The sequence below is a fragment of the Pagrus major genome, chromosome 5 (assembly GCF_040436345.1).
Source record: "Pagrus major chromosome 5, Pma_NU_1.0".
Lineage (NCBI taxonomy): Eukaryota > Metazoa > Chordata > Actinopteri > Spariformes > Sparidae > Pagrus > Pagrus major.
In genome coordinates, this window is record NC_133219.1 from 36,310,392 (window position 1) to 36,326,386 (window position 15,995).

Here is a 15,995-nt window from a genome sequence, read left to right on the forward strand (position 1 = left end):
AAGTTTAAAGACAAAGTTACGCAGTCGGAGCTGCTAGTTGCTCAGGCTCAAACGCACGAGGGCAGTACTACGTATATTTCTGACACCTTTACCATCATTTTAGAAAGTTTGTTATTGTTAATTTGAGATATCGGATCCAAGTTTAAAGCAGTGGCATCACCCGAGGCCTTTTTACAAGCACACCGTGTCACGTGTTTAATCTCAACCAATCAACTTCGCTCCTGAACGCGCTGGGGGCATTTTGCCCTGATGTCGGACTTACAGCAAACTAAACCCTTAAACTCTAGTACAAATCACAATCATTTTTAGTGGATCTAGACTATTTGCATTATTACAAATTGTTATGGTGGCATTTCGTTATCTTCGGCCACTGTTAGAGTACAAAACGTGAATATGTTCATAGACCGCCTGCGAGGCTTTACACGGGGGTTAACAAATTCCGATATGGGCAGAGCAAGGAGGAAATAGCCAACTGTGTTTTTTTTTTTACAGGCTATCATCAAGTGGTTAGCTGTCGTCTACGGGTTATTTTTGGTTACATATTATCGAGCAGTTAATTGATTGACAGACGGTAATATCGAAACAACTGTCCTCGCCTTGTTTTGACCGGGCAGCAGGATCCAAAAACCCGACGTTACATTAGCTACGACTTCTCCGTAAAGAGCATGTAAAGTTAGCTAGCTTAGCCGAATAAACGCTACGTGGTGGTTGCTAACCGTGTATTTAATGCTAAGCTACGTAGCTAGCTAAAGGCAACACGGCGAACATTGACCGACGTTTTCGAGGTGTTTAAAGATGCTTGTTGATTAAGGTTGACGAGGATTTTCCTTGTGAATCAAGGCCACAGTTGTCAGCTAACGTTAGCAACCTGCCTGGAAGCACTGGGTGAGCATACCGAAAGAGCTGTCAACCAGATTCATCTGCTAACGACAGCAGTAGCTACCTGTCAACATTTCTACTAACCTACCCCTGATATTTGACAGGGCTATTTTGATATTTGTTCAGCTAACAGACTTAAATGTCAATTTAAATAGACGGCAACAAAACTCAAGTACCAATAATCTATCATAAATTACTTTCTATAGCTAAATAATGCATGATACCTGTTTATGAACAGTGAAGATCATCAAAACAGACCTGGAATAACGTTGTCACATGATATGTCAGCCAAGCTGGCTTGTGTCACAAATTTAACTAATGTTACACTTTGCCTACAGGCCTTTGGTAAAGCCATGGCAGATGAAAATACACAGTTCTGTGGCAATTGGTAAGTATGATACTCACAGTACGTGATCAGTCACTTTATTGTGGTTGTCAACACAGGTTTTCAGACTTATCATTTCCTTTTTTAGCAAACATGACATTCCAGAGGCTAATTTCACCACCCATGAGATCCACTGTCGGAGAAACATCGCACTGTGTGATGTATGCCAAGAGCCAGTGCCCCGCTCAGATCTGCAGGAACACAAACAGCAGGAACATGCACAGGTAAAGTCTGAAGAGCAGTGCTGCAGACTTCAGTGTATAGATGCAATAGATGTGTTCTGCTTAAGGGCACGCCTTATGCAAAAATAGTGGGGAAAATGTTAGTTTTTTTCAAAACCTGGAACCAATAAAATGTTTTGGCAGTGAAAATTCATATCAGAGTAAGCACATTGTGCAATCACCAGTGACGTCATTTCTTCATCATCAAGGAAACGCCTAACAACAAGAGACTTGATAATTGCAGCTGTAAAAGCATTTTCACTTTCGTTTCAGATTACATGCAAGTGTGGTTTGAAGATTTCGAAGAATCGTTTTGATGTTCACCAGGTATTTCTGACAAGCTTTTTCCTTTTCAGTTTATAAGTCTCCATATTTATCATACTTGATTAAATCCTCAAATTATACATCTTCACCAATGTTTACTCTTTCAGAGCTCTGAATGTGCTCAGCGGCTGGTCCCCTGCCAATACTGTGAACTGGAGATTGTTTACAGTCAGTCCAAAGAACATGAGGATTACTGCGGTACACGCACGGAGCCCTGCGCACACTGCAAGTGCAATGTTATGTTGAGGGAAAAAGCTGTGCATCCCGTCTTATGTGGAAGCCTTACACCGCCCCAAGAGAGGAACAACAGCCGCACGAGTCGCAGTCCAGTGGACCTACAGTCTCCAGGACCATGGTTTGAAGCCCACTCCATCCGAAACCACCTTCGAGGTCAAGAGAGAGGCCCAAAGAATAATAACATCAGTGCAGCAGAACAACAGGCCTTTCCCCGACCATTTGATCCCAGAGTTTATAACACTTCAAGGGGATCTCAAGGCTCAGGAGACTGGAAGAATATTACCCAGAGAAATACACCATTTAGCCACTGTGAGTTTATCATTGAGCTGTTGATTCAGTGTGGAAAAATTGCTCCACCAAGCTTGATTATGTATCGGCCAAAAATGGGACAGTGTAGCTTGAAAAAGAACTGTAAAGGCAATTATAGAGACCTGAGGAGTCGTCCTGTAAACAAACAAGAGTAATGTTTAGATACAGGTTTTCTTACTAAAACACATTACGTGTATCTATACGTTCTAACAGACATCTCCAATGAATTTAGTTCCTCATAAAACATTGGAGTGCATTGTTTACATACATCTTATACACTAGTTGTCCTCTTCTTTACTGCTTTACAGCGTGTCGTCACACTTCTTTGCATGCTACTGCCACTAATGTAAATCAGCAGAATAGCGTGAAACCAGCTGCAAGGATGTGAATCTCAAACAAACAAAATGGGGACTGGCTTGTGTAAAATCTGCACCATAGCACTACTAGTGGTGAAAAGCATCACAAAGGGAGGATCCCTTTAAATGTCCAACTCTCCTATAGTGTTTTTACATCCTGCTGAAAATGTCTTAAAATGTCAGTCTGTAACAAACGCTCATGTAAGTGTTACTCTTGATTTTTCCCTTTCCAGCCGTCCCTTTACTCGGATCCATGCAAATAGTTAATTGGGTCTATCGTTGGCCAAGACCGATCCTCCAGCCAAGTTTTGTGGAAATCCATTCTGTAGCTTTTGTATAATCCTGCAGACAAACCAACCATCCAAGAAATGGACACGGGCAAAAACACAAGCTCCTTGGTGGAGCTAATTAGGTTTGAAGGCAGAGGACATGCAGTAGTTCCTTCTGGAAAATATATTAATATCAATTTAGAGAGATTTTGTCAAAAAATAAATAAAACAAATCCTAAAACATTTAAAGATCCCTTTCCTCGCAGCTATAAATGTTTACTGAAATAACTGTATGATCTTTTGTTCTTGTAGTGCTGGGGCAGAGGGATTTTCTGAGCAGTAGCAGCAGCAGTAGTAGTGCCTGGCCACATAGTGAGCTCACGCTGGATGAGGATTCATCAGGCCTGGACTACATGTTGGCTCTCAGTCTGCAGAGTGATGGAGAATCAATGGCTGGAGGTGTAGAGGGCAACCTGTGGAGTGGTATCTGGGACCACAAGATTGACAAGAACACCTCTGTAAACTCTCCGCTTTCCCCTCCCAACAACAACTACCCAAACTTCACTACAGGCACTAGTGCCGTGCAGGACCATGATCAAGCAGGTAAAGGATGAAATAGTCTTGATCAGAATACTTGAAGATATTCGGCTGCTAGTGTGTTAATTATTTTTAAATTGTCTTTACAGATACCATGCTGCCATGTGAGTTTTGCGAAGAGCTCTTTCCTGAAGAGGACCTCATTCTGCATCAGGTTAGAGATGTGGTTTTATTCTCTCGGGTACACTGTTGCTCAGAGATGAGTCACGATGCTAGATTTGTATCCTGTTCGCCAGCTACATCTACATGACTCTACATCTAAACAGCACGCCTACAAACTGATGAAGTGGAATCTTGGTTTTCAGCGATAAAAACGCTCTTCAGCTGCTTTGACAAGTTGTTGTGCTTAAAGCCGTAAGAAGACATGATCCATCTATCAGAAAGTGCGATTTTCTTGAAGTTAGTGCAGCTCAGAAGACACTGCAGCAATATACAGTGAATTAAAAAATAGGGAGCAGCTGCTCATCCTCCAGGGTGATTATCTGTATATACACTTAAGTACTCCTCTGTATATGCCTAAATAAGACCGATAAAGGAAAGCTTGTACGTGAACAGATAATGTGCGTAATATAGTTGCGGATTCAGTAGTTTTTCTTTGTGGTTTGTATGATAGTATCTGCCCATTTTAGCTGGTTGATGGTTGACGACTTAGTTTCCTGTGATAGATGACACACCAGCATCTTAATCTAGTGCTAGTTTTGCTTTGAGAATTCATGTCCTTACTCACCTAAATAATGCTGGAAGAAAAAACTGCGCAGCTCCACACTTAATAACACATGACTAGAAAAAGGAGGGCAGAGTGTTTGGAATTCCAGGTCAGTGCATCATATCAACATGACAAAAGTGAAACATGTATCCAAAACCAGATTGACAGACATAACCAGCCAAACCATCCAGGTTTATTTGTTATCATGTGTTGTTGTTGTTTCCAGAGCATCTTAATTAATGTTGCTCCATCACTGCCACTGAGAAAAAAGTCCATGTTTGGAACATGCTGTTCTGTTGTTGACTTCATTTTTAACGTTTACTTATAGGTTGGGCTAGGTTCAGGGAAGAAAAATACTTGGTTATGATTTAGGAGAATATACTCTTTCACAATCTAAACAATGTCTTGGAAAGAATAACTTCTCCTGTGTGTGCCCTAAATTTCCAGTCTTGTGACAGTGATTAATCACTCGCAATGATGGTCCTGAAGCCACATTAATTATGTTTTCGGATCAACACCAACGTGGCGATATCAGATCGTGCAGCCTAACAGGCCCTGTTTACTCTTCAGGAGGACTTGTTGATATTTTGATGTATTTGAACCTGATTTCTGACCCACTTTTATTTTAAGTTACTGTACTGTTGGAAAAACTTGCTGTGACCTACTTTTTCTCTTCAGAAACCTGTTCGTAGGCTGCCTCGCTGGTTGAGAAATAAATCCGTGTATGCACAAGTGCTCAGATCCAGTCAGATATCACATGGCACGCAAACATTTGCATATCTGTCTTTACCCCGTCTTTACCTTCCTTATCTTTGTCTCAGACGGTTCGCACTCCAGTTAGAACCTTTGCCTGTTTAAACATGTTGCCCTCGTCTCCGTCTACTAGTGACATGATTACTTGATGTAAAAAGGTTTAACATTGCATGAGACATAAGATTTCCACCACATATATATCTTTCTTTTCTTTGTTTCAGACTGGGTGCAGCCCCGCCTCTGCCTTTGCGTCTTTCAGCAAGCAGCCGGTGTCTCCACCCCGAGAGGACAGGATGGGCAGGAATGCTTCGGGGCTGATGCACAGCGTCCCTGACACGCTGGCTTCAAACATCCCAACATTCCCTCGGTCTGTCTCCCCGGCCTCCTACAGTCCTCCAGCCAGCCCACTAGAGGGCGATGTGGTCATTCCATGTGAATTCTGTGGCGTCGCTCTAGAAGAGGCTGTCGTCTTTCACCATCAGGTATGTCACTTATCAAGCTCTTTATTGAATTAATCTGACATGTTGGAGGATGTCTTGATTATGTGGCAGTACAGTTAAAATGAGATATAATTTGAAATGTGTCTTCTGTAGAGATTTCCACATTATGACCACTGTCAAATTTAAAGCGAAATGCAAATATTTGTTCGCATGTTTTACGATATTCTGCCGGTGTTTTTATACCCTAGGACAAATGTGACATGCGTCCTCAGACCGCCCATCCACTGAACAATCTAACAAAAGCATCGGTCAAAAAGCCACCGAGCCAAGAAACCTTTGGCCAGATGTCTCCAGATTTTCAGAGGAGAACAAAACACCAAGGTAATGTATAGAATTTATTGTCAATAAAAAAATACAGAGACATACAGAAAATGTTTATTATTTTATTACCTATTACGTTGTTCGTTGTGTTTAAACACCACCACAAACATTACACATACAAAGCCAGTTTCTGTGTCTATCTCACTGTATTATATTTAGGAGGTTTTGTTTATGGTTACTAAGTGCATTTGTGTGTTTATTTACACATATCGTGTGTCCCGTCCCACATACAGCTGACTTCATGGAGGACTTTGGGTTCGACAGAGACACACTACCAAGACAAAACCCGAGGGAATGGCAGAGAGGCTACATCGGACTCCCGAGTCAAAGGAAGACGTCCAACTGTGACGTTACTGTTAAAGACCGACCTCAGCACAGCAGAGAGGCAGAAGAGGCTCGGCCGTCTTTCTGTGACACTGAGAAGTCTGCGTCTGCATCTATGAAGGGGTAAAAGCAATGATCAAATCTTAAGGAGTTACTTTTTTATCATTTTAATCAAATAATTTGTGCCTTTTCATAATATATTATTTTGATTTGAATGTGTTTTTCCACCAGACTACATCTACCAGAAAATAAAGAAGGGAGAGGGAACATAAGGAATCCAATGACAAAGGTACACTTCAGGTTTCTTTTGGATTGAACTGAATGCATTATCTTTAGACTCGACCACATATTTGAGAGAAGTTTCATATGAGAATAAGACCGACAGAGAAGGATTACCTAGATGTAGACACAGTGTCAGTTGTGGATTTCTTTTTTTCTTCCACTCAACGTGCTTTTGCGTCTGTTAAAGGATTTTCAGTTGTGTTTTTTTCTTTTCCATTTGCAGTTGCCCAAGAAGCAGAATGAAGAGCAGCAGGAAGAGTGAGAGCAGGAACATCTGGAGAAATAGAAAAACCAAAATCTCCTTCTCTGCTTTCATTTATCTTTTTGCACACTTCTAAAAGATCGAAACATATACCTATCTGATAAGTGCCTGTGTGAGTATTAGTACCTTGCAGATTATATTCTGATGAATTTTTTGCTATTAAAGTCCAAGCAAGTAATTTGATTTATTCATGCATATTCTGCTTTTTTTTGTTCAAGATTTGTTTCACATGTTTTGTACGTCTTACATTTAGCCTTAACAGATAAATTATAAAATGGATTTTATTTACGCTCAATTTGATTTGATTTGTCTCTTTTTAAAAAAAAACAAACTGTACAAGGCGTGTCACGACTCATTAAGGACATCGGCAACATCAAACACAAGACACGTGACTTTGTCGGTGTTCATTTGTCTGACTTAATCTGTACCTTGTTACTTCAGCCAAGGACATTTTGTTTCCATCCCTGATTATTCTGTCAGGATCGTTCTCAGTGTTCCTCTTGGTTTCTGCATCTTTATGTAACCTAAAGCACTTTGATAGATTATTTTGTTTAAAAAGGGCTTAAGGAACTGATTTGATAAATTAATGCATCTTTGAGCAAGAAAAAAAAATAACTGTATTATTGAACATTTGTCTTTTTATACTGTTGAACATCGGTCTTTAATACCCTTCAGTAATATTTAGATTTTTTAATCATAACTATAGAAACTCTATGTGTTGTTATGAAGAGATGGCTTTTGAAGCAGTGTCTCCTGTCCAATCTTCTTTTAAGTAGTATAAAAGTGTTGTGTGCTGCTCCTCTGAATAGGATTTAAGATTGATAAGATGTGTTTTGTTTGTAACATAGGGTCCACTTTAGAAGTACATGCAAAATAGGCAACCGTGTGCGACAGACAGTTGAGAAAGTGTTTCCTCATTGATATCTGATCAACAAGCTAACGTGCAAACATTGGTGAAATCACCTGGTGTGGTGTTTGGATGGACTTGAGGCACTCATAGCTCACGGCTGACTATTCCTGTTTAAGAACAACTGTTGTTGATGCTCTTTGTCTTGTGTGTCTATTAAATGTATAAAGAGACGATACATGCTTTCAGTTTGTGTTATTTCAATGTTGTTTCACAGCTCTTTAAACATCTAGCACACCTTTTCAGTCGCACCAGGAGAGAACGTAGGTTTGCTGCGTTTTATTAATTTAGTTTCAAGTTTAAATGACTGAATTTAAAGAAGGAAGATTGGTCGTTGCTGCCATTTCAGTTTTTCAAATTGCAATTAAGGGTTGTTAATTTCCTTGAATGAAAAATGAAAACGTTTAAATAAAATCTTTGTTTTGTGTCTGAGTGGTTACTGGTGGACCCTAACAATATCAATACATTGAATGGCTGTTAAAGGTTAAAAAAAGGTTCAATTATCATCATTTAAAACACCAGAGCCAACTCACCCAGGTGTAAATGCAGAGTGCACATGTTCCCATTGCACGCAAAAGCCGGCTCTTAGTTGGTTTCGGTGGGATTTCTGAACAGTGGGAAAAGGTTAATATAAATGAATGGGACTTTGCCTCCATGGCTGTATCCAGGTATGATTATAACATCACACATAAACACTGAAAATGGCGTTTTCTAATATCTTCACCCTGGCAGGGAGTTTTCCTTGTGACCTGAAACGCTGTTTTACGTGTGTACGGAAGCCTAAACACACAGAAAAAGCTTCTTTTTAAGAAATACCATTGAATACCACTGAAATAATGTGGAAACTGTTATTTAATAAAATGTATGTTTCATTAAAATCTTCAAAAAAAAAAAAGCCTGTATTTGTGTTTCCACACTTTAGTGGCACTAATCGCCTCTCATACTTCGAACGCTGTTTTGCGTTTTCCCACAGAGCGGCGCGCTTTGAATGAGCGCCGGGAGAAGCCGGGGGACGGAGAGGGGCGGGGCTTACACCTTTCAGTGGGAATCCTCTGTTCAAAAAGCTGCCAACGTCCCCCCTGTAGCAGAGTGCGGGCCTGGCCAGAGCTTCCACTGCGACTCGAGACACGACAACATAAAAAAAAGACGACCTGAAATGTGCTCTCCGTGCAGCGGGACGAGACTTTATCTTCGCTGAACTGAGAAGAAGTTTCGCTGAAGACAAGAGAAGAAGAAAGAAGAAAAAAACAAGAGAAGAAGAAGAAGACACAGGACGAGCTAGAAGACATCGTGCAGGTGGTTGAGCACATTTCTGACCGTCTCGTCGCACCTGAGCCCGACCAGAAGGACGGAGATGTCTGTGGAGAGCTACTCTGCGCTGGACGAGTCCTCCCTGCGAGCCCTGGTGAGTAACACGAGAGGAGATGCTCCCATCTGACCCAATGAAAGTGTTGCGTTCAGGGGTTTTTATACTGATATGACACCCTGCAGTCTCTCTGTCTCTGTCTCCAGTTTACACATCGCTGCACCTGACTTGTTAACTCCTGTATGTGGAATGAGGAAATGTTGATTTATCATTAAACTGTTATTGTTACTACAGAGGCTTCTGTGTGACAACATGACACACAACCATAAACTCTTATATTCAGCTTAACAACACCACACCCTGTTGTGTGCATTGCTCTTCTTTATTGATAATGCATACATGACAGCTAAGATAATCCTGACAGGTGTTCACAAACACTGTCTCTGCAGACCAAAGTGCATCCTCAGTAATCAGCTGATTGTTAATGGGACAAAAACAACAACTTTTGTAGAGGTCACCTTTTGGTCTGAGGAGATTTAATCACAATTTCATATAATAAACGATCGATTATGTGAGAAAATGATGGTTAGATGCAGGTCAGATAAAGTGTGTCACTGTGTTTTCTTGTCTTGCCGATGAATCGATTAGTCAAATTGCTCACAATTAAGATGTTGATCAACCCTTTAAGACACTTGTTTAGTTGTTTTTCTCTGTTTTATATCATTATAAATGTAAAATCTCTTGGTTCTGGCCTGGAACAGATTTATCTGTATCACTAATATGTCGGACGACAGATAGATAAAGCAGAAAATATGCTTTAGATACTTTATTATTATCTGCCTCTGTTACACATCTTCATCACACGTTTATGTTCACTACATTTCAATGATCATTGCAAAAAAACTGTGTGTATATCGGCCGATATATCGATATTTGAATTTTTTTACCTCCTATCATCGGTATCGGCATCAGCCCCAAACATCAAGCATCAGTCGGGCTCTGCTTCTGGAGGCTATTTTCAAAAACTAAATCAACTACCTGTCTAGTTTTCTTGTGATTGCTCGTGATGACGCACATCAGACGCGTCTCTCCTACACAACAGGTGAAGAAGGTAACACTCATTTCACTTGTAGGTGACTCACATCGGTGTGTTACGTTTTGTCAGACACTGTGTCACAAGTGCAAAGCAGAAAACTGGTGCTGATAAAAAAAAAAGGTGAAACACTCGTCTGTCTGACACCTGTAACACAGACACAAGGACGCGTGAGTCAGCTTGTTCTTGTTTGGACAATAGCTGCGGGTCTGACTCACAGCTGCACGTAAACGCAACAGTAGCGTGAAACATCTGGCTGATAACGTCCACGTGTTCGTCATCCTGTGATATTAAGTAATCCAGGTTTGAACTGCGGTGTATGATTTTTTTTAACTTGACTTCCAGTTGCTTTTCCCCCAAGACCTGCTCTTTAAGAAGAGGACAAACATTTAGATTCATGTTCTTTAGGATCAGAAAGAACCGGCTGTTGACTTTGGATCGAGGCAGAGTTTGGATGTGATGTTTTGTTGACCTGCCCGAGACTATTTAAAGTGTATAAAGACAGACGGTGGACGATTTCCCCTCCAGAGTCTGGAGTCGTCTGGCCAAAGAGCTGTCTTCGCATAAATCACTTCGAGGCACAAGTGACAGTGTAACAGTGTGAGAACAGGAGGAGATTGAGGAAATAATGTTCATCTGTCAGCGTAATGATGACTGACTCTTAACCAGAGCACTGTTTGCTTTGATCTGCAGATTTATGAGTTTATTTATAGAGGAACAAAGAAACGAGGAAAGGGCTGAAAATGGTCACTGCAGTGGAAAGAATGAGGACATGTTTTTAATCCATCAGACATCCAGATTTACGAGTGTTTGCCCTTCATCTCTGTAATATTTTTATTTCAGTTCAGCTTGTTAGTATTGTCTGAATCATCCTGTGCGGCCTCTGGCATCGTCTGTCAGAGCAAAAAAAAAAACGCGTATCATGCGGGCGTTTGCGGGGGTGTTATCGCCGCGTGACACTCAACACATCACTGAGGAAGATTCAACGCGCCTCCTCCTCCTCTTTCAGTCTGTGACCACCGGCTTTAAGGTCACCGAGATCCAGGGGTGAAAGTAGATTTAAATTCTTGCCGGTACTATTACCAAAACCTTCATTGCCTCATATTGTTCTCTCTCTCGCTTCATGCATTTTAAAAACAGCAAAGTCAAAACCCAAACAAATAAAAACATTTCAATATTTTACTGTAGGCTACCTGTGTGGAGTAGGCAGACATTAGAAACACTTGACAATATGATAAAATATTTATTTTAATTATTAAGGTGCTGGCATGTATGAAACATTGATAAACATCCAGAATACTTTCTGCCGTGAACACGACTGATATTCAATAAACATAAAAATTGGAACATTTTAAAGTGTCTCTTTTAACAGGCTTATGTGAAAATTTCATAACTTGAAACATTTTCAACATCCTCATTTCATACCTGAACAGTTAACAAGTCTCTGTCTTTGGACTTTCTGACATACTAAGTATCACATAAATGATTAAGAACAGATGGTCATGAGCAAAAACTCAAAGTGGATCTACCCCTCATCAAAATACATCACCTAAAAGATTTTCCACAGAGGCCATCCCCATAGCAACCGCTCTGTTTCGGAAGTAGACGCGCATGCGCATTCACGTACTGCTGTGCGAAATCTGGTCGTTCGCTCATAAGCAATTTTTTTTCGAGTTGTTCTGTGTCGTTGAAATTGAATATAATAACATGAAACACAACTGTTTACTCTCCTACTGATTTTAATTGGGACATTTTACAACGAACGGAAAGACATTAAACGTTGTGCACGTTTCGAAGGCACCGGGCTCTCTCCGAGGGGAGGGGGAGAGAAGCAGGGCAAGAGCCGCGAGGAAGAGAGGGAGATGTCCGGCCAAGGCTCCGTCCAGCATGGACCAAAACTCAGCACGGATAGTTCAGAAACAATTCGGAATGAGTTAAAAGCAATTTATAAACAGACATAGTAGTGTTCAAGACTGCATATTGCTAGCGGATCTATTTTCTGACCCAAAGTGCGGCCGTGACTGGTTCTGAATGAGGGCTTCAGCAGGCAGCCGCTCTCCCCCCCTCTTCCTGGTACTGCGTACCGCCACTGAATCTTTTAGTGGTACGCAGTACCGGACCGTACCGGCTTACTTTCACCCCTGCCGAGATCCCACATTTTCACCGATGATGTTTTCCACAGTGAACTCGGCTTGAGAAGGAAGCGGACTCTGATTAAACTTCATGCGAGGCTGCGTTGTAATTTAAATTTTAAATATTTTGTGGCGTTTGTGAATGAAGAATTTGTGTTTTCTCGGACAATCCGAGATGCCCAGGCTTAATTACACTGCGTGTAAAAGCCGGGTGGAGGAGCTCCTCTTAAACAGCAGCGGGATGACGAACACAGACTCCGGGCCTTGCGTTGTACTTAATGAACTAACCAGTCAGAAGGTCATATGGCGGCCTCTCTAACGCCGCTAATCCCATCTCTACGCGTCTATTCAGAGCCCCGGGCTGCCTTTTATATTGCTCATTTAATCCCCCTCCATGGCAACCAGGAAAAGCATTTTTCTTTTTTTTACTCGACCGCCACAATAATTTAAATATCCACAGAAATAATCAGTCGGCGTCCCGGTTTCCTTTGGATGAGGGTCATTTGTAAGACAAAAACCTGCCGAGGCCGGTCGGAGAGAAAAGCTCCTTCCAACCAAACCACTCCGACCACTATCACTTATAAATAGATTTTATCAGCCAGCATGATGATTATCAGTCGTTTCTTCCCTCGGATCTGCTGTGTGGCGAGAGTTTCCAGTGTGTGTGCGCGCGTGTCAAACCTGCAGGACGAGCCAGGTGTACAGGTGTCTGGTGTTTGTGGCATTTGTGCACCTGCCTACTTAACTAAGAATAAGGTTTGACTTAAGCGTCTGTCAGCCACACCGTGATCTCCCTTCTAATTATCTCTGAAGCCCCAGGATGTAACCTGATTGTCTTTCTTACAGTTTGTGGTCTGCTGATGCACAAGTCTGTCCTCTCAGTTTTGAATTGAGACGACCGCCTGAGACTTTTTTTCCCTCCTCTGGCGCCTGCTGGGCTGATTTCACATGCTGCACATAATGATTTGTAATTGTCTTGCCAGCCCTGTGACCGTCCTCTCTCTCCCTGGTGAGCAACAGGCATTCACACATGTTTAAAATAGGGCAGTTTCGCTCTGTGGTCCAGCCGCGGTGATGTATGGGACCCCTGGGCCTTTCGTTTTATGGCCCTCTGGACCCTTTGTCCACTGACAGGGGCTCAACGGTTACAGTGGAAGTAGAAGAATGGGTTTGTTTTGTTGGCTCTCAGCACTGTCCCAGGTTCCTCTTCCCCCCCATGAGACATGCTCCAAAATGTCAGCCTCATCATCGAGAAGGAATAAATCGGGAAAATTATGCCGCATTATATAACCGTCTGGGACCCTGTCAGATATACGAGCGGAGTGTTTTTTTTTATGTTGTCAACACTTGAAGTAAATGTCATCCCGGGTCATATTTGTTTAAGAGTGTCTTTCTTTTTCATTTTGACCATATTTTGTTACGTTGAAAGCAAAGACTGGTTGATCAACAGAAAAGTAATCGTCAACTATTACGATAATGGAGTAATTACCAGCTTTTAGGCAGAAACTGCAAAACATTTGCTGGCTTCAGCTTCTCAGATGTGAAGATTTGAGGCTTTTCTTTGTCAAACTTAGTAGTAAAAATAGTAAACTTTATATTTTTTGGACAGTCGGACAAAAAGCTGTTACATCGGGCTCAAGGCAGCCTGGATTTTTCAGTATTTTCTGAAATTTTGAAGCAGAAAGGTTATTTTTCTAACCGAGAAAATAAACAGCAGATCGATTTGTAATAAAAATCATCGTCTGAGTCAGCCGTGAAGTTTCCAAAGAAAGTCTTGAGTTGCAGCAGCGTGATACTGCAAGACTTGACCTGAGCCTCGTCAACAACCCTAAAGAAACATTTTTCCTCCTTCAAAGAGGCTGCGGAGTGTCTCAGATACAAGCTGATGCACGCAGCAGATCTTCCTTTGAATACAGCTCCCCCACTCCTCGCTACACACCAAGAAAAAGAAACAGCTTTAAGTGTTTTATGCTCCCGTCCGACTGATAACACCTGCTGCTTCTGTGTTCATGCCGACAGTTGCTGAACATAACTGCCTTTGACCTGGATGGATGTTTACCGGGTGTTTTTTTGTAAGCGTTTCTCTCCCCTGGAGAGGCTGTAAACTACAAACACACAGCTCACAGTGCACACCTGAATTTTTTTTCTGCTGAGCCTGTCATCATTCTCACAGGTATTTACTCCCCGTAGATTTCCTTGAAGCATTTCCTCTATGATTAGGTTTCAAAGGTGTCGGCGAGGAGGTGATAAAGAAACAGGTTTTTTTTTCTTCTGAACTGACGCTGTGGAAACTGAGTTTATCTGCACTGTTACAGTGACAGTACGAGTCCTTCACAGTCGAGTTACAGCCTTCAGACTTCAGCCTCTGACAGTCAATATCCAAGTACACCCACCATGCAGCGGAGAGATAAGCAGCCGTTTGTTTGTTTGATAAAACAGGAAACTTTTGTGGCTGGATACTGCTATAAATAGCCGGCCATATTTGGCTCTGAAAGGATGAGAAAAGAAAAGCGGTGAACTTTGAGATGATGTGCATATCAACTCCCCAAAAGTCTATTTTTGGTCTGTGGCCTTTAAAGTCTGTTGTTAATAAATGAGCACACTTGTAGATGTATTTCAGCGATCGTTTACCTCGTGTTTAAAGTTCAAATTAAGTTCGCCGTGTCGTATTTCGTTATTAACGAGCATACCTGGTATTGTTTTGTCATTTTTGAGATATTGTGTACTTTTAAAAACATAAGCAGTATTTCATCGAACACACAGGAGGACATCAGCCGTTGTTTAGCCATTTTTTAAATGTCACAAAAGAAAAAATGTGGCAGTTTAACACTCGGTATAAGAAACAAACCTCACAGAGGGTGATGAAGCCTGTGTCAGTGAGTTAATGTGATTACAGTAAGTGAATTAACTGTTTGGCACGGTCCACGAGCAGGTGTTTCACACTGTAAACCATATGCTTTATTACTGCTTATGCTCCTCGTCTGTGAATTTGTGTAGTGACTGCGTTCAAAATATATTTCAAATGAATTATCATTATCTCATATTTTGTGATTTAGATAATTGAAAAAATCTGCTCACACCCTCTCAGACCGATAATTCACCTTTTATGGAAGGCGATCATCGCCAATCAAAGATACTGTGACCACTTTTCAGAGGAAGTGCCCCCTACAGGCCACTCACCGGTGGTCACGGCCTCCACAGGGTTATATTTGGTTCGATATTGAGCATGAAGAAACAACAGAACCAACGTGTGGTTATAGACTGAGGCCAGAAAGTTACAGCTTGACAAACGGAGTCAGCACCAGCTGCTACTGTTGTCAGAAACTGACCTCAGTCACATCATCTGTGCAGCACCGATTCATGGAAGGATACAGTAAATTCTGCCTTGATAAATGGGGGTGTCATCCGAGGGGCGAACTTATTGACATGAGACAGACTCCGCTGTCAGAGCTGCTCTCTCGTCCTTTTTGTCTGTGCGGTAAGTGATCCAGCAGAGAAGGCTTTTCTGTGACTGATCTCCATCTGTCTGGATCATCATTCTGCCAAATGGAAAAGGTCTGGATAAGGGATTGAAAGTGTGCTTTTCACCCCTCCGTCTCCTTCATTACCACCAGGGCGTCTGAGCTCGTGAAATCCCAGTTTGAGCCTTCGTCCTTTTCGGCGCTCGGAGGGGGACAAACACCCCGAGCTTCCAGGTGTTTGAGACTCAGAAGAAAACACGTACCAGATGTGAACAGTCTGCTTGGTGGCTACTGTTGCACTGTGGTCTCCATGTATAATACACAGTACAGTGTCAATTTGAAAAGGGTGTGAAGATGAGACTTAAGATTCT

At 41.7% G+C, this 15,995-nt stretch overlaps 2 protein-coding genes across 2 annotated transcripts in view; both read left to right on the plus strand.

Annotated features, from left to right (window-relative positions):
- The first annotated feature begins 447 nt into the window (after positions 1 to 447).
- Positions 448 to 7,810, plus strand: trafd1 (TRAF-type zinc finger domain containing 1). Its single transcript, XM_073466511.1, has 12 exons — positions 448 to 885; positions 1,218 to 1,267; positions 1,353 to 1,488; positions 1,759 to 1,812; positions 1,917 to 2,355; positions 3,293 to 3,583; positions 3,667 to 3,731; positions 5,258 to 5,518; positions 5,725 to 5,857; positions 6,091 to 6,304; positions 6,413 to 6,470; positions 6,687 to 7,810. The coding sequence occupies exons 2-12, from the start codon at positions 1,233 to 1,235 to the stop codon at positions 6,723 to 6,725; spliced, it is 1,725 nt and encodes a 574-aa protein (XP_073322612.1). The 5' UTR covers positions 448 to 885; positions 1,218 to 1,232; the 3' UTR covers positions 6,726 to 7,810.
- A 935-nt stretch (positions 7,811 to 8,745) lies between these two features.
- smtnb (smoothelin b) overlaps positions 8,746 to 15,995 on the plus strand; it is a 48,848-nt gene continuing 41,598 nt past the window's right edge. The window contains 1 exon segment of the mRNA XM_073467003.1: positions 8,746 to 9,037. Within this exon segment, the coding sequence (XP_073323104.1) occupies positions 8,987 to 9,037 (51 nt within the window). The 5' untranslated portion in view covers positions 8,746 to 8,986.

Bases quoted from the DNA above. Each gene is read 5' to 3' on its own strand.
- trafd1 (XM_073466511.1), top strand. From the start codon at position 1,233: ATGGCAGATGAAAATACACAGTTCTGTGGCAATTG. The intron at 5,519-5,724 runs GTATGTCACTTA...TTTATACCCTAG, and splicing joins CTGTCGTCTTTCACCATCAG to GACAAATGTGACATGCGTCC. The intron at 6,471-6,686 runs GTACACTTCAGG...TTCCATTTGCAG, and splicing joins TAAGGAATCCAATGACAAAG to TTGCCCAAGAAGCAGAATGA.